The 21146-nt window shown below is 36.7% G+C and overlaps 3 protein-coding genes across 3 annotated transcripts; all 3 read left to right on the top strand.

The window, feature by feature from the left end:
- The first annotated feature begins 4481 nt into the window (after positions 1 to 4481).
- On the top strand, positions 4482 to 8394 carry LOC116011344 (L-ascorbate oxidase homolog). Its single transcript, XM_031250897.1, has 9 exons — positions 4482 to 4654; positions 4842 to 5056; positions 5155 to 5264; positions 6189 to 6459; positions 6583 to 6685; positions 6784 to 7129; positions 7228 to 7593; positions 7677 to 7755; positions 7959 to 8394. Exons 2-9 carry the CDS (start codon positions 4904 to 4906, stop codon positions 8166 to 8168), a joined length of 1638 nt encoding a protein of 545 aa, XP_031106757.1. The 5' UTR covers positions 4482 to 4654; positions 4842 to 4903; the 3' UTR covers positions 8169 to 8394.
- Positions 8395 to 10899: 2505 nt separating this feature from the next.
- Positions 10900 to 12654, top strand: LOC116010095 (glycine-rich cell wall structural protein 1-like). The gene has a single exon (XM_031249358.1). It carries the CDS (start codon positions 10900 to 10902, stop codon positions 12652 to 12654), a length of 1755 nt encoding a protein of 584 aa, XP_031105218.1.
- A 1175-nt stretch (positions 12655 to 13829) lies between these two features.
- LOC116010620 lies at positions 13830 to 16797 on the top strand. Its single transcript, XM_031250101.1, has 2 exons — positions 13830 to 14227; positions 16075 to 16797. Exons 1-2 carry the CDS (start codon positions 13933 to 13935, stop codon positions 16563 to 16565), a joined length of 786 nt encoding a protein of 261 aa, XP_031105961.1. The 5' UTR covers positions 13830 to 13932; the 3' UTR covers positions 16566 to 16797.
- Positions 16798 to 21146: the final 4349 nt, after the last annotated feature.

The raw sequence follows: 21146 nt of genomic DNA, 5'->3' as shown, positions 1-21146 counted from the left end.
AAAAAAAAAAAAAAAAAAAAAAATTGACAGACATCTTCATCAAGCCACTAACCACAACAAGGTACAATGATCTTAAATGGACAAACTTAATGTTCTCTCTAGAGAACCTTAAGCTTGAGGGGCTATCACACTGCATTACCTTTACTGCTTTCATCTTGACATGACAATAAAAATAATTTTATTCATCCTGGTACCATGAATTGGTCAATACCATCTAACTTTAAAAAATGAATTTACTCATTAATTAAATATTGTCGCATGTGGTGAATATTAGGAACAATGCTGCAGTATCTGTTCATAACTACTTTTTCAACCTGCACAAAGAGTCAATATTAACTTCATTGAAGCTCAAACCACATGCACAAAGAATCAATATTGACTTCACTGAAGCTCGAACCACAACTTCCCATATAAGGAAGCAACTTGATGCTATTAGATCACAAAGTCCTTGGCATTATTATTATTATTGCAGTTCAATACTCAATTCTAGTTTGTATTGTTTATACGCACTTTTTTGTGTTACATTATGCCAATATTGTCATTTGTCAAAGGCACATGCTTTTTGTTTTTATCTTATTTTGACAGTAACGGCAAACATGAGAATGATTATATAACAACTTAATCTTTAACCAATGAAATTGTGATTGAGTGGCATGTAGTGACTCCTTCATATGAAAGATCATGAATCTTAATTAGTAGATTGAGGTAATAGTTTTGAACAAATACTACATTTGTAATGGAGTTAGTAGTACTTAAAAGATACAGTGCATTCATGGACACCTTTTATAGTTTATGATTTAAATTTTTTGATTTGGTTTAATATGTATTTCGTCTTTTCTAGTTTAGTTTATGAATTCACTTTTTACTATTGATGATTTAGTATTTATAGTTTAGACTAGTTTTATACGCGCAATGCGCGTATGGGTTAATGCCAAATGTTTATATTTAAATAAATATTTGAAAGTATATCAATGCAAGATTATATAGAAAAAGTTTATACATAATTGAATAATGTCGATTTTTTTTATTTAAATATCTAACTCAAAGTATATGAATCCACGATAATATAGAAAATTCATTATAATTATTACTAAAATAAATGTTTGCAACCTTGTAAAATCGATAGTCTAAATATTTGGTCTAAAAATGATAGTCTAAATAAATACTATTTTTCATTTAAATACATATGTATCATTTTTTGTTGTAGCTACTAATTTATTTAATTTAATAAGAGTAAATAGAGTTAAAAACTTAATTATGTATGTCAAATTTGATTGAGATGAGGTTCGAACCTAAGATCTTTCTTATAGAAATTAATGGATAAGTTAAAAGTTAACGGAATATTAACGGAGAAGAGAATATTTAACGGAAAACTTAACGGATAATCATAAAAGTAAGGTTAAATTAGGTAATCTCTATTAATAATATTAATATGAATTATCTTAACCATCTATTTGATTAAATAATTAATCTGAACCATCCATTTGATTAAATAATTTAACCGCCATTTTTTTTACCCATTTTAGGCCTAACTCTCTTTGGCTCTTATTAGTATAGTAGAGATTTATGATTTAGTTTTTTTTTTTTTTTAAGTTTTAAAATTTATCAATAAATGTAAATTAAAAATTACTTTTAAAGTTGAAAAATATTATCAGAATACTACCACATTATTTTCAAATTTTACCATATCCGTTAGATTTTAATATTTAAATAGCTAACATTGTTTCTAAATTATTAGAACATAATTTCATGTGCCCCTCTCTCTCTCTCTCTTTCTATATATATATCCCTTTTTTTTCCTATTTATCCTATTTTTTCACCCTAGCATCCCTCGTGATGTAAGGTTAAATAGTTAAGGGGCTTAAGTCAACCCTCTGAAAGTCTAGTACCCAATAATCACTCTACTGGATTCTACTGCAGACTTAATAGCTACTCCGTATTAATTAGACTCTAGGACTTATGAAGATCAAGTGGGCTTTGTCGACTGTCGTGCTTACCTAATACGAGTACTACTTTTTTTAAAACAAACCAAAAGAATTTATTCATTCAAGTAAGAATAATGCATTACAAATAATAGATGGAGTGTAAAAATCACTCCAATTGATCAGTCATAGAAACAAGAGTAAATACCCAAAATGGTCCCTCGACTATAGCATAATTCACAAATTAGTCCTCGACTATTGATTGAATCCAATTAAGTCCTCAACTACTCAAATTTTACCTAATTTGGTCCTCCGTCAATTCCTCCGTCTAAAGCCTGTTAAATCTAAGGTCATATGTGTAATTTCACCATCTCAACCTCCAAAATCACCCACCAGCTCACTGCTCTCCAACTCCACCTCACCGTCAATTCCTCCGCCTCTGGTGCCGTAAATCCCCTCGCAGATATCGGCGATATCGACGGGGAAGCTCGAGTCCTGGGCGGTGTACCACGTGTTCACCAACGTGTAGCCGACGATTGACGGGGATGAGAAGTAATGGAAGCCGCAGACGTGGTAGAAATCCTGGACGTACACGCCGCATCGAAATGGTGGCATTGTCACCACTCGCATTACCACTGCCATTGCCGGCATAGCTATTGTGAGTAGTCTCCAAATAGTCCCTAATCCTATGGGGATTGCTACTCTCCGTCTCCCCATCCTCGTGATTGTCATAGTCCTCCAAGTGGCTAGAAACAATGGTGGTCGACGACTGCGAGAACCTGGAAGCCATCAAATCCCCCAATGCTATTCAAAAACAAACCAGCGAAGTACAACAACTCAAGGTAACAATTAACCTTGCCCTAATCTCACAAATTTTGGTCTTCAACTCATAACCCTAACCCCAACCCCTGTTGGCCCAGCAGAAATGAATCCAGAAACAATCGGCGATTGATTCCCCGGTTGGGGCGCGAAGTTATACAGAGAGTGAGATGTGTGCGGTGAGGTTTTGGGATTAATCAACGAAGCCGGAGAACCAGCGGCGCTTGGAGACGGAGAGGAATACGAGAGAAGAATCTAGTTCGAGAACCACCAAGGAAGCTTCTAGGTCGGAGACGGAGAGTAAAACCAGTTGTTCTTCTCGGTCGTGGAAATATTGGCGCCGGTCTGACCTGTCTTCGACGACCACGATTCTCGAGCTCCCTGGTGGCGATGGAGTCTAAAATGAAAAGGGAAACAAATAATAGAACAAAACGATGACGTTTTATGTATTAATTTCAAGGTCTGATGAAATTACGCATATGACCTTAAAGTTAACAGGCTTTAGACGGAGGAATTGACGGAGGACCAAATTAGGTAAAATTTGAATAGTTGAGGACTTAATTGGATTCAATCAATAGTCGAGGACTAATTTGTGAATTATGCTATAGTCGATGGAACATTTTGGGTATTTACTCTAGAAACAAATTGCCTAATTACCAAGTGAGTTGCCTTATGTCTAATATTTTCCACATTTAGCTACGTTTGTTACAGGAGATCAGAACAGTTACGTTAAGGCCATGTTTGGTTCGTAGGAAGTTGTTTTCCAAGGAATGTGGGTTCCTCAAAATCATGGGAAGTGTTAATTCTCATGTTTGGTTCACTGGAATTTATTTTCCAGTGGAACTCAAATTCCTCATTTTTGAGGAAAACAAAATCCGAAATAAACCCTCGGATTTTGTTTTCCGGAGTTGATGGGAAGAAAAAGCTATTTGACTAGACTATTTTACCCTTGTGTTCTTCTTCTCCCTCTCGTTTCAGATTCATCTTCCTCCCGTTTCAACTCTGTGCCTCCACCTCGTCTCCGCTAACCTGCGCTTCGCCTCAACTCCGCCAGTCGCTGTCGCACCTCCTCTATTCGCCGTCGCGCTGCAGCCCGTCGCCGCCGCTCGCAAGTCCGCGACGCTGCCTTGCCCTCTGGTCTCTCCGTCTCTGTCTCTGCCTCTGCTGCGGCTCTCTGCTTTGACGACACGGTCACATGGATGAGTGAAGATGGAGAAACCTAATTTTATTATCATTGGGCCTCAAATTGAAATAAATAATAATAGGAGTTGTGGGTTTTGGTTTACTGGTTTGGGCTTTAGGTATTTTTTAATAATAATAATAATAATAATAATAAGGGCCTCCTCAAAAATAATAAAAAGGGCAAATATGTCTTTTTACTTATTATTCTTTACCATTATAAATCCAACCAAACAACAGAATTTATTTTCCCAGCAACTTCTTTTCCACCCACCAAACAACAGAATTTATCTTCCTGGTAACTAGTTTTCCACGGAATTTCACTTCCACTTCCCTTCAAATATTTTCCGCGAACCAAACGAGCCCTAAAAGAAAAGGCAATTGCAGAGAAAATCTCACGTGTAGTATTGGATTGGAAGAAAGAGAGACGATGAAGTTTTCACATGACCAAGAATACATGAATCATGAATGGTTAATAATCTGCATGACTAAACTACCTTTGGTTAATCGATCACAACTCCTTTATGATCTAATGTTAAGATGATTCAGGTGAATTTAATGATGTTAGATATATGTTTGGTGTTTCTTGAAACGGATCAATGTATTGCTATAATTAGTGCTCCCAACTGCCAACAAGCTGGAACCTTTAATTTGGACGCGTGCAGCAATGGTGGCAGTTCCTCTATGTCAGTGATGATGAGTCATACCAGAAGAGCGGCTCTGCAAACGAAAAGGTACCATCTTTTCTTGTTCAGTCCCCACCATACGCCGCTCAAATTCCAAGACGATTAGCGTATTCCTATAAACACACCGACACTCTCTACAATTACTTTTCTTAGTAATTTATTATTTATTACTAAAAGCAAAGGTGAGTGTTTAATGATGAGATAAAGATGCCTGCACCATATGGTGAAATTTCAGGAGAGGGATTAAAGTGAAGTGGGCTTTGCTTCTCTGCTAAGTGAGAGAGAGAGAGAGAGAGAATGGGGAAGATGAGTTCTTGGGGGTGTTTAATGGTGATGATGGTAATTTCACTCTCACTGCAAGAGAATAGCGTCAACGCGGAAGATCCATACAGATTCTTTACATGGAATGTTACTTATGGCGATATCTATCCGCTTGGAGTCAAGCAACAGGTATATAAATTCTTCATTTTTTGTCTTCTTCATAGTTGTGTGTTTGTTACTCTTGCGGATAATGGGGGATATGCAATGTGTTTGATGAAATGCCGCAGGGAATGTTGATAAATGGGCAGTTTCCAGGGCCGTCGATTGAGTGTGTGACCAACGACAACTTGATTGTCAACGTTTTCAACAGTTTGGATGAGCCCTTTCTCCTTTCTTGGTACATAACTCTCTTCAATAGTAATTCTTGAACGTGTTGATCTAACATTTCTGCCTTCTGGTATTAGTTTTTCTGTGCAATTTCTTTCAAAATTCAAGAAATTTTGAGCAAAGAATACAGCTTTGTGTTATTTGTAGATGCATCCTTGCATTTACCCCCTAGATCTACCCTGTTAGTTGAAGAACAACTAGGCTCTTCCACTGTGCTTGAGCAAAATCTTTTGGTGTTCCATCAAATATAAGCCTTGTTTGGCAATCAGTGGTTAGCAGATAGTGGATTGTGTTAGCGGTTAACGAATAATGGATTTGATTAGCGGATTGTATCAACAATTTGTAAAAAAATGTTTGATAAAATTAGCTTTAGGTTAGCCGTAAACATGTAAAATGACCATAAAAGCATAATAATAATAATATATTATTATTATTATTAAAGGAATTTAAGAAAAAGGGGGGGAAACATAAGGGGACCCTTAATTTAGCCACTTTTTCCACATCGGTGGGAAAAGTGGCTGTGGAGCCTTGTATAGGAGCCTCAAGGCTCCTGTGTATTTTGCTCAAGGAAGTTTGAGAAGCTTGTAAGGCTCCTCATTAAAGCCATAAAGGTGCCTTAAAGGCATGCCATTAATAATGGCAGTTTAAGTTTTTATTTATTTATTTATTTATTTTTATAATAATAATAGGGGGGTTTTGGGAAAAGAATTTTCTTTCACCAAAATGCCAATTCGAAATGCTGCAAATTTCAGCGCCAAAATTCCCATAAGCATATTTACAGTCCAGAGCTCCAGATATTGTAGACCTACCCTGTCCTACATGTAGTAAAGATTCAGAAATGTCTACATCTGGTTAATAATTATTTGAAAACAAGACAACCTGTGATTTAGATGATAGTAACATTGGTTTTTGATACTTACTAATCCAAATCCAGGAATGGTGTGGAGCAGAGGAGGAATTCATGGCAGGATGGAGTTTGGGGTACTAATTGTCCTATTCCACCTGGCAGCAATTTCACTTATGCCATGCAGGTCAAGGATCAAATTGGGAGCTTCTTCTACTTCCCCTCCCTTGCCTTCCACAAGGCTGCTGGAGGCTTCGGCGCCATCAACATCGCCAGCCGTTCTGTCATTCCTGTTCCTTTTCCTCCTCCTGCTGGAGAATACACTATACTAGCTGGTGACTGGTTCAAACAAAACCACACTGTGAGTAACACAATTCAAAAAAAAATTGGTCTGGTCTTCATTGTTTCTTTAATTCAAGAAAATGGTGAACCAAAGTTTTAGCCTCATTGTGTACTTAACTCTCTGATGTTCTGCAATTTCCAGGCCTTGAAAGGAACTTTGGATGATGGGCATGAACTTCCCTTACCAGATGGTATTCTGATCAACGGGCGTGGATCAAATGGTTATACATTTACAGTTGATCAAGGTATATATAATACATCCACCATATGACTCGAAAAAAAACAAAATTAACTGTTTAAATTATGCGTGCTGTTAATGGTTTGTGAAACTTGATGTGTGCAGGCAAGACTTACAGGTTTAGGATATCGAATGTGGGGCTCACTACTTCTTTGAACTTTAGAATCCAAGGGCATAAGATGGTACTGGCTGAGATAGAAGGCACACATACAGAGCAGAATACATACGATTCCCTCGACATTCATCTGGGGCAGTCTTACTCAGTGCTAGTGACTGCTGATCAGCCTGCAAAAGATTATTACATTGTCTTCTCGACGCGCTTCACATCCCAGGTGGTCACGTCGACTTCCATTCTTCACTATGGTAACTCAGCACAAAGTGTTTCAGGACCACCTCCTGGTGGTCCAACCATTGAAATTGACTGGTCTCTGAATCAGGCCAGATCCCTCAGGTAAAAATCCATAGCATCAGTGTAGTTCATGTGCTTTCAAGATTGTTTTTTTTGTTAAGATCTTGTATGGAAAACTTAAGAGGTTGCTGATCAAACAGGCGAAATCTAACGGCTAGTGGACCACGCCCCAATCCCCAAGGCTCATACCATTATGGGCTGATCAACACCACCAGGACCATTAGACTTGCTAATTCTGCTCCAATCATTAATGGAAAACAAAGATATGCAATCAACAGTGTTTCATTCAATCCAGCAGATACGCCGCTTAAGCTTGCTGATTACTTCCAGATTCAGGGAATCTTTACACTCGGGAGTATCCCCGACAGCCCAACTGGCTCCGGTGCTTACCTTCAGACCTCCGTCATGGCTGCTGATTTCAGAGCTTTTGTTGAGCTTGTGTTTGAGAATCCAGAAGACACAGTGCAGTCATGGCATATCGACGGCCACCATTTCTTTGTCGTTGGGTAAGTTTCGAGTTCACATATTTCATTGACTAACCGAATTGGCATAAGTTCAAGAAATGATCTAAAAATTGATTACTTAACAGGATGGATGGAGGACAGTGGACTCCAGCAAGCAGATTGGCATACAACTTAAGGGACACGATTTCTCGTTCCACTGTACAGGTAAACAAGTGACATGCAAACATAATATCAATAATATCCTTAAATCTCCAGGACAGCTGTCCCACCAAATAGAGGTGCCTACAATCTTCTGCGAGGGATTAGTCACTGTGTCCTACGGTGGAAACCCTTGGCTACACTAAAAAAAATCAGTTTTTTTGAGTATAACACTAGAATATGCATCATTGTATCTGTGTTCTTTACAGGTATATCCTAAGTCTTGGACTGCTCTATACATTCCTTTGGACAATGTCGGAATGTGGAACATAAGGTCTCAGAATTGGGCGCGCCAATACTTGGGTCAACAGCTTTATCTTCGAGTTTATTCACCTGCAAATTCCTGGAGAGACGAGGCTCCAATTCCAGGCAATGCTCTTCTTTGTGGTAGAGCTTTAGGTCATAAACCTCCTCAATAAGCATAATGACATACTATCTACAGACTATAGTATTATATTGTCAATGTATGGCTGGCGGCTGGCCCCTTCAGTTTACTAGCTTCCTCCATTAAAGTTATTGTAGAGATAGATACTTCACAATTCGTAATTAGTGTAGGAGCTGAAGTTTGCAGAGTCCACGTTCACACCATTCTATTGTAATCCATCTTTTCCCAGACATGGAAAGTTTCAATTGTTTTTAAGTTCACCAAGTGTCCAAGAGTTTTCTAATTGAATTTAATAAAAAAAAAACTAATAAATTAAAATAGTACAATTATATCATATTATTACCTATTAGTTGTATGCAGATAGCTCAACATGAACCCGGCCGGAAATGAAATATAGGATAATTAGTGAAAATAAATAGACATGAAGAAGAGTTGTACGTGAAGACCATAAAGTATAATTTACGGGATTTTTATCGGTGGTGTCGAACCAAGTCAACTATATTTTGAAAAATATCTTTACATATAAATTTTGTATATAGAGTCTGAGCTTGAAGATGTAGATGTTGGTGCTCCCTTGTATTTGCCCTTGACTATAGTCATTTATATTAGAAGAAGAAGAGGTGGTATGTATGGTAATCATGCCTCTTTATGGTAATCAGGTAATAAATGTTTAATAGATTATTATTTTGGTAAGATGATGGTATGGCACTCCTTATATCGTGGACTGTGGTCCCAAAACGACGTCATTTCAGTAAGTGGGAGACGGAGCTCGTAATTGACACTACAGTTCATCTCAAAAGATACTGCCTTACATATGTTTTGATATTATCGAATGAAACTGTAGTTATATCGAAATGTACCTGTAGTTGTGTTGAAATGTAACTACAGTGTATATGAACTGATACAGAATAACAGTTTCACATTGGTGTTTTATATTATCGAATAAAACTGTAGTTATATCGAAATGCAACTGTAGTTGTATTGAAATGTAACTGCAGTGTATATGAATTGATACTGAATAACAGTTTCACATTTGTGTTTTTATATTATCGAATGAAACTGTAGTTATATCAAAATGTAACTGTAGTTGTGTTGAAATGTAACTGCAGTTGTGTTGAAATGTAACTGAAGTTGTGTTGAAATGTAACTGCAGTGTATATGAACTGAAAGTGAGTGGCGCGAATTCATCCATCTGTTTTCATTAATCAAAACGACGTCGTTTTGATGCGCGGTCCACAACCACGGTCCATGATATAATTTGCGATGGTATGGTTGATTGGGATGACAACCTGGGACACCATAATTGATGAAATGAGCTGAGAAGATAACTGAGGCCGGAATGATTTACTTTCATTAATTATGGGATAATCACCATTGAACACCTTAATTTAATTTGTAATCAGTGCCATAATTATCTTTTAGAGCTACTTTGACCAGGTTAATTCTATACATTGGATCGTTAACATATCTTCCATGCCTTAACTATCACTAGGCATGTTCCATCATGTTACCACTAATTCTGCATTCACTGGGCTAAAATGTGATGCCCTTATACTTACATGCATTTTAATTATACAATTCTTTATTTTTTTTGTTTTTTTGTTTTTTTTTTAAAAATAGTACAATTTTTTTTTGTAAAAATATTATTATTTTTTAAAGCCATTAGTAAGCGATAATTACACTATTTGCTATAGTTAGATAGCTAATTTAATATTGAGTTCTACTATATACTCCCAATTAAATTCTACTCTCTTACTTCTACTTCCTGAGGTGGCAAACAGAGATTAATTATTTTCATTATGTGGACCCACAGAAATGTGTCTACGTTAAGCATGTGATAGGGAGTACAAATTAAGAGTATCAAATGGGAGTACACCAAGTATTTTCCTTTACTATTTCTGAGAAAGATAAAATCATTTGGAAAACTTTGTACGGAATAGAATTGGTCAATATAGCACCCTTCTTTAAACATGCAAGTGGATACATCTTTATCCATGCCCTTATGAACTCCTAACTACCTTCTGCCGCCACATTATTCACTCTTAACATTTTCTAAATGGTGTCAGCTCACAGCCAGATATTGTAGCCTAGCCTGTAGGGTATCCCATGGCAACTTAACGCAGAATAAAGTTGACCCAACCAAAGATGAAAAAAAAAAAAAAAAAAAAAAAAAAANTTAAAAGTCTTGAGACTAAATGTGTAAAAATGAATAACCAAGGACCAAATGTGAAAATGATACAATAATTGTAGACCAAAAATGAAAAAAAAAAAAAAAAAAAAAAAAAACCTTCTAATTAACTGCAAGTAGTATGGGACTAATAACAAAAATATAGAATATATATGATCATCACTCATAAGTTAGAAATTATAGTTTAGCAAAAATAACATCAACAAGTAAACATAAAGATATATATGTGATATGGCCTGCATGAACGAACTTAACACCAAGCATGGCCATATGCACCCCTTTGTCGGTATTGGACTTGGATGGGTAGTCTTCATGCATGGTGGGACTTTTTGCTTTTTAAGTCTTTTGACTTTTGGTTGTATCATTCAATGTTCTCTCTATTTCCCCAACTGCTTGAACGCGTACTGGCCATAACCATGCACATTGCACCATTAAATGGTATTTTGACGACTGATGAGTAAACAAAGAGAAATACAACCTAGCTTCCAAATTAAGGCTATATGCATGTGTATATATATGGTGGACTTTTGCCCCAATGCATAGCAAGTAAACTGAGTTGAGAGCTTTCTGATCTATTATGGGTTCCTCACAGAAGTGGTTCTTTATGCTCTTTCTATTCTTGAGCATCTTTTTAGAGTTGAGTGCAATAAGTTTAGCAAATGAAAAGCTTGAGAAATCTAGGTGGAGGGATGATGATGATTGTAGGTTTAGTAGGAGAGGATGCGGTCGTTTTGGGGGGCGTCGTGGATGGGGAAGACGGGGTGATTTTGGAGGTGGTAGACGTGGTGGAGGAGGATTTGGAGGTGGTGTAGGTGGTGGAGGGGGTGTTGGTGGGGGAGGTGGCATTGGTGGTGGTGGTGGAGGTGGAATTGGTGGTGGAGGAGGGGTAGGAGGTGGAATTGGTAGTGGAGGAGGGGTAGGAGGTGGTGCAGGTGGAGGACTTGGAGGGGGAGGAGGCGGTGGTGCTGGTGGAGGAGGAGGTATTGGAGGTGGTTCTGGTCATGGTGGAGGATTTGGAGCTGGAGGTGGTGTAGGGGGTGGTGCTGGTGGAGGAGTTGGCGGTGGTGTTGGAGGCGGAGGTGGTGGAGGTGCTGGTGTGGGAGGAGGTATCGGAGGTGGTTCTGGCCATGGTGGAGGATTTGGAGCTGGAGGTGGCGTAGGGGGTGGTGCAGGTGGAGGAGTTGGTGGTGGTGTTGGAGGAGGCGGTGGTGGAGGTGCTGGTGGGGGAGGAGGTATTGGGGGTGGTTCTGGCCATGGTGGAGGATTTGGAGCTGGAGGTGGCGTAGGGGGTGGTGCAGGTGGAGGAGTTGGTGGTGGTGTTGGAGGGGGGGGTGGTGGAGGTGCTGGTGGGGGAGGAGGTATGGGAGGTGGTTCTGGCCATGGTGGAGGATTTGGAGCTGGAGGTGGCGTAGGGGGTGGTGCAGGTGGAGGAGTTGGTGGTGGTGTTGGAGGGGGGGGTGGTGGAGGTGCTGGTGGGGGAGGAGGTATGGGAGGTGGTTCTGGCCATGGTGGAGGATTTGGAGCTGGAGGTGGCGTAGGGGGTGGTGCAGGTGGAGGAGTTGGTGGTGGTGTTGGAGGGGGGGGTGGTGGAGGTGCTGGTGGGGGAGGAGGTATGGGAGGTGGTTCTGGCCATGGTGGAGGATTTGGAGCTGGAGGTGGCGTAGGGGGTGGTGCAGGTGGAGGAGTTGGTGGTGGTGTTGGAGGGGGGGGTGGTGGAGGTGCTGGTGGGGGAGGAGGTATGGGAGGTGGTTCTGGCCATGGTGGAGGATTTGGAGCTGGAGGTGGCGTAGGGGGTGGTGCAGGTGGAGGAGTTGGTGGTGGTGTTGGAGGGGGGGGTGGTGGAGGTGCTGGTGGGGGAGGAGGTATGGGAGGTGGTTCTGGCCATGGTGGAGGATTTGGAGCTGGAGGTGGTGTAGGTGGAGGCGTTGGAGGGGGTGCAGGTGGAGGTGGGGGTGGAGGAGGAGGCGGCGGCGGTGGAGGTGGCCTTGGGGGAGGATCTGGACATGGTGGTGGCTTTGGTGCAGGCGGTGGCGTAGGAGGAGGAGCTGGTGGTGGTGTTGGAGGAGGTGGGGGGTTTGGAGGTGGCGGAGGAGGAGGAGTAGGGGGTGGATCAGGTCATGGTGGAGGTTTTGGTGCAGGCGGAGGTATAGGAAGCGGGGGTGGAGCTGGCGGTGGTGGTGGATTAGGGGGAGGAAGTGGAGGTGGTGGGCATGGTGGAGGAATTGGAATTGGCATTGGCATAGGGGTTGGTGTTGGTGTTGGGGGAGGTAGTGGCAAAGGTGTTGGTGTTGGTAGTGGGTCGGGAGGTGGTGGTGGCAACGGAGGCAAGTGATAATTCTCTTAGCCATCAAACTTATACAAATCGGACACTTTAATTACTATATCATTTGATTAGCACGTACGTTAATCGAGTTGTGTTGTTTTGATGGAAGAAAGTACAATACGTGTTTATTTAATCCAATTGCCATATTATAATGTATTGCTTTTCATTTGAATTGTGAATTTCATCACAACACTAAAAGTGATATTTTGTAATACTTAAATCTGAATCAAAGAGTTTTTCATTTATCTTTCTTTGACAGCGAGTATGTAGTGAACTTATTTATTTATTGCACTATGATGATTATATATATACTTATAATTTTGATAACAATCCTTAACACTCTTTCCAGTACTATGAGTAAAGTATAGAGACTCAAATGTAACAAATACGTACAACACAAAGTAGTTGACAATGAATTCTTGAGAATGACAATATTTCATAATTTTTTGCTTTAAGGAAATGGTAGTTGCAAATTACAATGATGTATATACACAGTTCAACTAACTTTGTTGGCGTGAGTGGCTATGTAACTTTTAAGAGAGGCTGATAGTTTGAACTCTTTTCGTATAAAAAAATCAATCGGACCAATAAATATTTTGCATCTTAATTAGACCAACTCGGTAGAATTAGTCCGAGTATGGTATGATGACACATCTTATTTCCATTTTCAAATCCCCTTATTGAAGATGGAATCTTTTAGGATATGTTTGGTTTAGGACGTTACTATATTCTTATAAATCTTGCATTATCTATGAATTAAGAGGGTGGAATTTAAGGTATTGATTAAAAAATAATAACGATAAATATAAAAAAAAGTTAAAAAACTAATAGCTTATTTTTGAAACACTGTTTAAGGTAGCGTTTCAAAATAAACATTTATTTTAAGCTACTAACTTATTTTAAAAGTATTACCAAACAGAGTTTATATTATCTTTAAAATTATATTGCATGGACCAAAAATAAAAAGTACATTATTTTTGTACAATATTTTAGGGTACATTATTTTTGTACTAAATATATGATATATACTATCAAATAATGTACTTACAGTACAAAAAATAATGTACCTTCAATATAAAAATAATGTACTTTTTATTTTTGTTCCCTGCAATAATTTGCCAAAGCCAACAAATGAAAACAAGCTTAATTCTTTAGCCCAATTTTTTATCGCTGCTCAATTGATGGAAGGCATCGGAACCAAACGTCCTGTGAGATGAGCTGACGGAAGCCATCGCAGCTTCTCTGCTTCTGCATATTCACAACAGGAAAAGCGGCGATCCTGCTTATATGTATTTCATTCTAAAGGCACTCTCTGTGCTCACATTGGCCGAAGCTATTGCGCTTGTGGCCCTCTTCTTCGACACTCCGATTCAACAATGGATTTTGGTTGCCCTGGGTGGCTTCAAACGCGGCAGAGGCCCTCTGGTGGTCAAAGCCGTTTGCCTTTCTCTCATTGCTGTTTTTCTCTACAGCTTTTACACTAGTTTTCTTATAATCCACCGCCACGGCGTCTATTCCGACCCCATTCCTTTTGCCTCTCGGCTCAATCTCACTTGCCACATCGCCCAGGCTCTCCTCGCGGGTAATTCTTCAACTTTTAGGGTTTTATTCTTGATTTTTGTTGAAAACCACTCGAATCACACGAAATAGCGACGCAATACAGAGTTATAAAACTATATATATATATAAAAAGCATGCTTACATACAAACTTTGAGTTCATCTGATTGATTTGTTAATTTTTACATACTGTTTAGAGGAGTAAATTTTATTTTTTAGGCTGTTGCTTCATTCTAAATGCAATCCGTTTTCAGTTAATTTGTTCCGTTTGTTGTCCTCTTTGCTTTTGATGATAGGTAGCTTTTGGGTACTGGACTCTGAAACAGTTTCATAACTTAGAAATTCTCTGAGGGTTGTTATGTATTTGGAAATGAAAATTTGGGGTTGAGGGTAGTGCCGAGGGAGGCAAAATGATCAAGTTAAGGCCCAAATTCCTAGCTAGAAATTTGTCAAAAGATTACAGAGAAAATTCTCCAACTTTTGGTGGTGGACAATGGTAATAGGGACTTTTGACAGAGCAGGCATATTGGCACTCAATCTGAAAATGTGAGAAGCCTTCATAATACATGCAAATTTAGTAACTAACATTGACAACCTTATTTCTTAATCCTTCGTTTTATGTTAGACAGTAATTGGGCTAACAATTACAGTTTTTAGTTTAGGATATTTCTAAATAGTACTAAAGTTGTGGAACTGAAGAGGAGTTTCATAATGAGTGTCTTGCTAGTAATCTGGCTTATCAAATGTTGCCTGTTGGTTGTAAACGCTATCCAGGTGTTGCAACTTATTATTGTCTTTTCATATGAGTGTTGTGGTGGATGATAGAATCATAGAATGTTTGGACTCAGACTATCTATGTGTTCAAAGAGAAGTAGTTGGCTTGGTCGAGATGGAGTATTGGGATATTAGCTTGAAATTGATTTCTTATTCTTGAGGTTCCCCATAGAGACAATTGGGCTGTTAAATTTATTTGTTCCAAATGAAATAGAAATTTATACCGGTGCATGCATTTTGGAAGCAGTCCACATTAAATGAGTGTATCATTTAAACTTGTATACATAAAAAGCAGACATCTTGTTTGGTTTGCCGCAAAGAAAGTATTCAAAACCATTCCCTTCTTCAGAATACAAAGAAATGTTTCATGTAAATTCATGTAAATATTGGTATTCAATTAACTTAATATATGCATCTATGGAGAAAAGTATCTTTGAAGGACCTAAACTTTGGGTTAAAAATCAATGCAAGGTTTTAACTTTCAATTATACAATATAAAGACCAGAATCTTTAAATGGTAAAGTGTTGGTGCCTATTTAGCACATAAAAGGATGAGTAAATTATTGATGGGTGTCATGTCACTGTTTATTTATTTTTTAAATAAATTTATTAGTATCTTATTTGGAAAAAAGAATTTAACAACCAAAGAAGTTCCAGCTAAGGAAAAGTGACAAATGGTGAAACAAAATTGAGGTAAAATGAGTTGTATACAACAATATTCATCTAAATTTGAATCCTTTCTTCTTCTTTTCTACCCTATTTAGGTATTAACTTATTCATTTTTTTTTCAAAGTTGTAACTTGTTTATTGTTTTCCCTTAATGTTGTCAACTGCTTCTGATCCCTGGTTGGCAGCAAAATTTTGAACTTGAAGATTTCAAGTCCTAAAATGGTGCAATTAAAACTTAAGACCCTTAATTGTCTTTAGGATCAAAGTTGAGGTCCAGGTCCTTACACTCGAGATCAGGGATATGAATCTCCCCTATAATGCAGTTTGTCATCATTCCATTTTGCAGATATTACAATGAGTAGAAAAAGACCTCATCATCTGGTTAACTTACAGTGTTTCTATTTTCTAAATAACGTTTGGTTTTGCAGGATTTTCAATATTTGCCTCGGTGATGATAAACAAAACTTACAATCTTATAAAGGAGCACCGTTCATTGGGAGAGACGATCAAGGCTGAGCAGAAACACCTGATGGACACAGAAAGTTGCATGGCAATGCAACGGTGTAGTCTATTAAGGAATGTTACTGCACTAACAGAACAGATGAAGAAGCTGGAATTCAACTCTCGGGTTGAAACAAAGAGGGTTGAGGTTGCAAATGCTAGAGCATTGGCATTAAAGAACCACTTTGATGAACTCCATCTTAAATATGATGAACTGCTTGAATACAACCAAACAATTCAGAACCAGTTGCAATGCATTAATCCAGAACTGCAGAACAATAAACATTCAGATGAAATAAGATGTAATATGCTGTTTGATAATGAAGCCGAAGCAACAAACTGGTGCAGACAGTACCTTTTCCCCGACTCTCATTCCTTGCCCTCTCCAAGACATCGCAGAAGTGTTGAAGGTTCTTAGAACCTATTTAATTTGTTGTTCAACATTTGTTTATCCAGGTTTGATGTATATACTATTTAGGAAAGAACAACATTACATCTACAAATCTATGGAGAAGCCTCATAGCAGTTTATTTTTCCCCATTGCTTTAGTGGCTTGTAACATCTGACAAATAATATTCTCTGCTAGGATAAGTTAATGTATCTTTGAACTTGTTTTTTTCTTGAGGTTCAGATAATTCCTGGTTAGATTACACTTGGTACAGTGTGCATTTCTAATCTTAGTTATGTCTTTATGCTCCTGGTGGAATGTGAAGCCTCTGATGTTTATAAAGAGGTTTATCCAACTTGTATAACATTAGGAGATGTTTCAAAATTTGGATCACATCATCCTGCTATCTTAGTATTGTTACTCTTGATACCCATTTAGGATTTTATTTTCTTGGTGTGAATGTGTGATTGATGGCAATTGACAAAATCCTTTATAGAGTGGGTGAATTTAAAGAAATACAATTATATAGGTGCTTTTCTTTCATTATTATTCATTATTTTTTTTTTGAAAACATTATTATTCATTATTATTTGTGCTTTTCTTAATTTCTAATTCGTTAAAAGAGAAGTTTAGCTGTGATGGAAAGTAACATTTTTCTTTTGTTTTTATTTTCAATTTACCAATGTTCAGGGAAAAGTTTTCCAATTAGAAAATTTACAAATACTGTTCATTATTCAACCAAGTACTTATTAGCATGCCCTTTCATTGGTCCATTTCTGAAAGATGGAAAATAAGCAAGTGGAGAAGTAAACAGTGGAAAAAGTGAGAAAATGGAAAATTTTATTCCATGGAGACTTTGGACCACGGTTCAGATTCGCAATAATTTGAGGCGACTTCAAGAACAAGAAGCAATGGTTACTCATGTCCTTGGATAGTGGATAATTTGGTCACCCCTTGGGCCATACGTCAAATACTTATATTTTTAAGTAAAAATTTGTGTGAGACTGTGTCACAGATCTTTCTCTATGAGACGGATCAGATCAAGATTATAATACTTAAACTTATATTTTTAAGAATAAAATATTTATTACTTATATGAAAAGAAAAATGTAATACTTTTAAAGAAAAATGTAATAGTTTTACATTTTGATTTAAAAGAATTACATTTTCCTTTATATGTAAGCGACACTTGGCAACATTACTTATAAGGGAATATGTAATACTTTTCATGAAAAAAATATAATACTTTTACATTAAAATGTGGAAGTATTACATTTGCCCTCAAAAGTATTTCTTTTTCCTTATAAGTAACAAACACTTTATGCCTAATTAGTATTACATTTGTTAGTATAAGTATTATATTTTTATATTAATCCGACCCGATCCATCTCACGAATAAGGATCTTTTTTTTTTTTTTTTTTTTTTTTTTTTTTTTAAATTGTTTTGTTAGAAGATGATAAAAAATGATCATGTCACAATAATACTAGTATAAAAAAAAAGTTTTGAAAATAAAGGATTAAACTTGGACTAAATCTAAGATTAGAATGAAATTAACACTTTAATAAATATAAGAGTTAAAATAAGATTTGCTTTTTTTTTTTTTTTAAAGGCCAATTAATCTCGCCGGAATTGAATTAATTGTTGTCTAGCTGCCCAACAATCCAAAAAAGCACAGTCACAGATTAAGAAAAAGAAAGCGGCGCCAGATTTGACTAAAAACGGCTGTTTAAGCACTAAGCTTTGAGATTAAATCCAAATAAAACAGCAGCATATTCCAATTAGATATTTCCCCACTTGTACGTTTTCACATGCATCATCAAAACCTTAGACCTCAGCATACACCATTAATTACCACTGCAAGAATTATATACCTTAATTCTAATAGGTTATACAATTAGTGGATTTGTCATGATAACACGTTTACATATGTTCTTTAATAAATAAAAAATAAAACTAGTATAGAAAATATTATTTCTAGTACTTCATCATTCAACTCCTTAATTTTACCGCCTTCAATTTAATTTGGTCATGCGTTTCATATCAGTTACCTATAAAAATTTATGCAAAAAAAATAAAGATTTAAGACAAACATATACTCATGATGAATTGAATTTTGTAGTGTAATTACGACTTGTACTTGTATTATTTGGTATCAAAGTTAAATATATGCTAATTCGATTTTTGCAAACCGTCGCCTATATATTGAGCCGACACTTAGCCCCTAGCCCCCTACTGAAGAACGGCCATTAATTAGGATTAATGCCAAATCGGTAATTTTGACTATTATATTGCAATGAAATAAATTAGAGGGAAGCTAAGTCAATGAAATTTTAAATTTTAAGTTTTTAACCTTATCTTTTTGAATGCTTGGGACCAAATTAAATTTAATATATTTTCATAACTAAGAAAGTAAAAGTCTCATTTTCTTTGGCTAATATATAGTTATATACTAAGCTCTTGATTGGACTCAACACATAAAATAAACAGGCTATTATGCTTGGTATATATGTACTTACAATGCATAAAGATGGTTGGTCATTTATTAACATCTTGATATATTTTTAAACCTTTCAATATATTGGTTTATTAATTTTATGTTGAGCAGATCGAGACTGGTGAAGGGTCAAGTACACATCCAAGACCAAGTAGTTAGGGAAATTGACGGACGGTTAGACAGAAGTTTGAAGGATCAACTCCAACACTTTGTCTCCATAAAATATAGTAGTACAAGGAAATAATAAAGTTTTATTTTTGCTACTAGCTATAACGTGACTTTTTGTATAGTGGTAAGTAGCGTTTAATCCTAATAAGTGATATATTAAGTATAAAATTGTGTCTTCGCTACTAGCTATATATAGCTTTTGGCGTACTGATAAACGCTTGATCTTAAGATTTACCTTCGAATCGGGCTAATAAATTTATATACATTCTTATTGAACTTTAAATTAAGATAAAATCCATTGGTTAGTGATACATTGTATAATATGCTGCGTACAAAGTGGACAATTAACGTGCATGTTGGGCAAGGAATATAAATGTTTGGGCTGCAACGTACCTTCTTAACATTTTACACGTAGTTAGTAGTTTCGTGACTTCCGTTCCAAGTCAACCATGTACTATATATGTGTCTAGATTCTACTGTTTGATGAGGAATAATGTGATGCATGTTGGGTACGTGAGGATTGAGGAATGTGTTTAGCAACATAACATTTTACACGCAGTTTCATCTCTCATCTAAAATCAATCATTTAAAAAAAAAAAAAAAAAAAAAACCTTTCAGACATACGCAACCCATATAGTTGACCTATTTAAACAATAAAAATAATAATTTTATTTCACTAATCATCACCCGGTTACGTTGTAAGCACAATGTACAAATACTTTGAAAAATTTGTAATAAGTCATTAAATTGTATCCTGCTATTTACTTTGATTCGTTTGTAAAGACTTCAACACATAACAAATTTTGACGGGGTCAAACAAACCCATCTTGATCGAGCCGCCTAGTCTTAAGTCTTCTACGTACTGTCTTACACCCACCGCTACGTTTCGACATGGATGGACCGGAGCATATGCGCAAGGAATCAAGAATATATCTATCTAATGAATTTCTTTTACTATGTGGGTAATTAATATCAAATATGACCTGTTATTGTATATTTGTATTTGTATAATTAGTTATTAATATCGAAATAGATAGTACCATCCAGTACAACAACCAATACTATACATGTTTGTACCCATTAGTAATTCAAGAATTAAAGAGTGGAAAATAAGAGGAAAATCCTAACTGAGTTGATCAGATAGTTTGTTAGTTTACATACTTTTAATCCTTTGTCGATTAGGGTTGCAATGTGAACTTCATACATAACACAATTATAAATCAAAAAATGTAAAACGGGTCTACATTGACAGTTCAACTGGTCACATAGGTGAAATTTGTCACAAGAGACAAAAGATTGAGTCTCACCAACTTCTATTCGGCCGGTGTGTGGGGCGCGGCTAGATTCTATTTTTTGTCACAAGAATGCATACTTTTACTCTAGGGACTCCATATATCATTTTTCATCTCAATATAGTAGGGATAACAATTTTCTGAGTATATAATTAATGATCTATCCGTCTTAATTTTTTTGATAATTTTGTATATTTCAAAATATTATTGCTCCATATATAATTTTTAAAATAAACACTATAATTAATTTATATTTCCTATTAAATAAAATTTGAAAAGTTAAAAGATTTATCTTTTTTAAAAAAATAATAAGCGGAAAAGGAAAAATACGTACTTTTCCCCCCACTATTCTTAAAATGTGTATCGATAATAATAAACAAAACAACTATTTAGGGATGAAAGGACTAACAGAGGGTGAGAGAGTTTTTATAATGCCTTGTGCATCACCCCTTGTCTTACACCAAATAAGAAAGAATAATATTAGTTCATAGTTCTCTTCATTTTACTATAAAAAATAGGAAGAAGACTGGGAGAGTAAACTCCTTCCAACAAGAAGTTTCTTACATTAAAAGACATAGGCCTATTTGGCAAATGACTGTTAGTTGATTGAGTTAGAGAATATGACTAATTGATAACATTAGCTGATTGTAGAAACG

Source organism: Ipomoea triloba, chromosome 2 (genome assembly GCF_003576645.1).
Source record: "Ipomoea triloba cultivar NCNSP0323 chromosome 2, ASM357664v1".
NCBI classification, from domain to species: domain Eukaryota; kingdom Viridiplantae; phylum Streptophyta; class Magnoliopsida; order Solanales; family Convolvulaceae; genus Ipomoea; species Ipomoea triloba.
Note: the sequence above shows the minus strand (reverse complement) of the source record. Positions and strands in the feature narration are given on the sequence as shown.

What these genes read in the sequence shown, in the direction of transcription:
- LOC116011344 (XM_031250897.1), top strand. Translation starts at nt 4,904, where the DNA reads ATGGGGAAGATGAGTTCTTGGGGGTGTTTAATGGTGATGATGGTAATT. An exon ending in CGCTTGGAGTCAAGCAACAG is followed by an intron (nt 5,057 to 5,154) that starts GTATATAAATTC and finishes GAAATGCCGCAG; the next exon opens with GGAATGTTGATAAATGGGCA. An exon ending in TTTCTCGTTCCACTGTACAG is followed by an intron (nt 7,756 to 7,958) that starts GTAAACAAGTGA and finishes TGTTCTTTACAG; the next exon opens with GTATATCCTAAGTCTTGGAC.
- LOC116010095 (XM_031249358.1), top strand. Translation starts at nt 10,900, where the DNA reads ATGGGTTCCTCACAGAAGTGGTTCTTTATGCTCTTTCTATTCTTGAGC.
- LOC116010620 (XM_031250101.1), top strand. Translation starts at nt 13,933, where the DNA reads ATGTATTTCATTCTAAAGGCACTCTCTGTGCTCACATTGGCCGAAGCT. An exon ending in CGCCCAGGCTCTCCTCGCGG is followed by an intron (nt 14,228 to 16,074) that starts GTAATTCTTCAA and finishes TTGGTTTTGCAG; the next exon opens with GATTTTCAATATTTGCCTCG.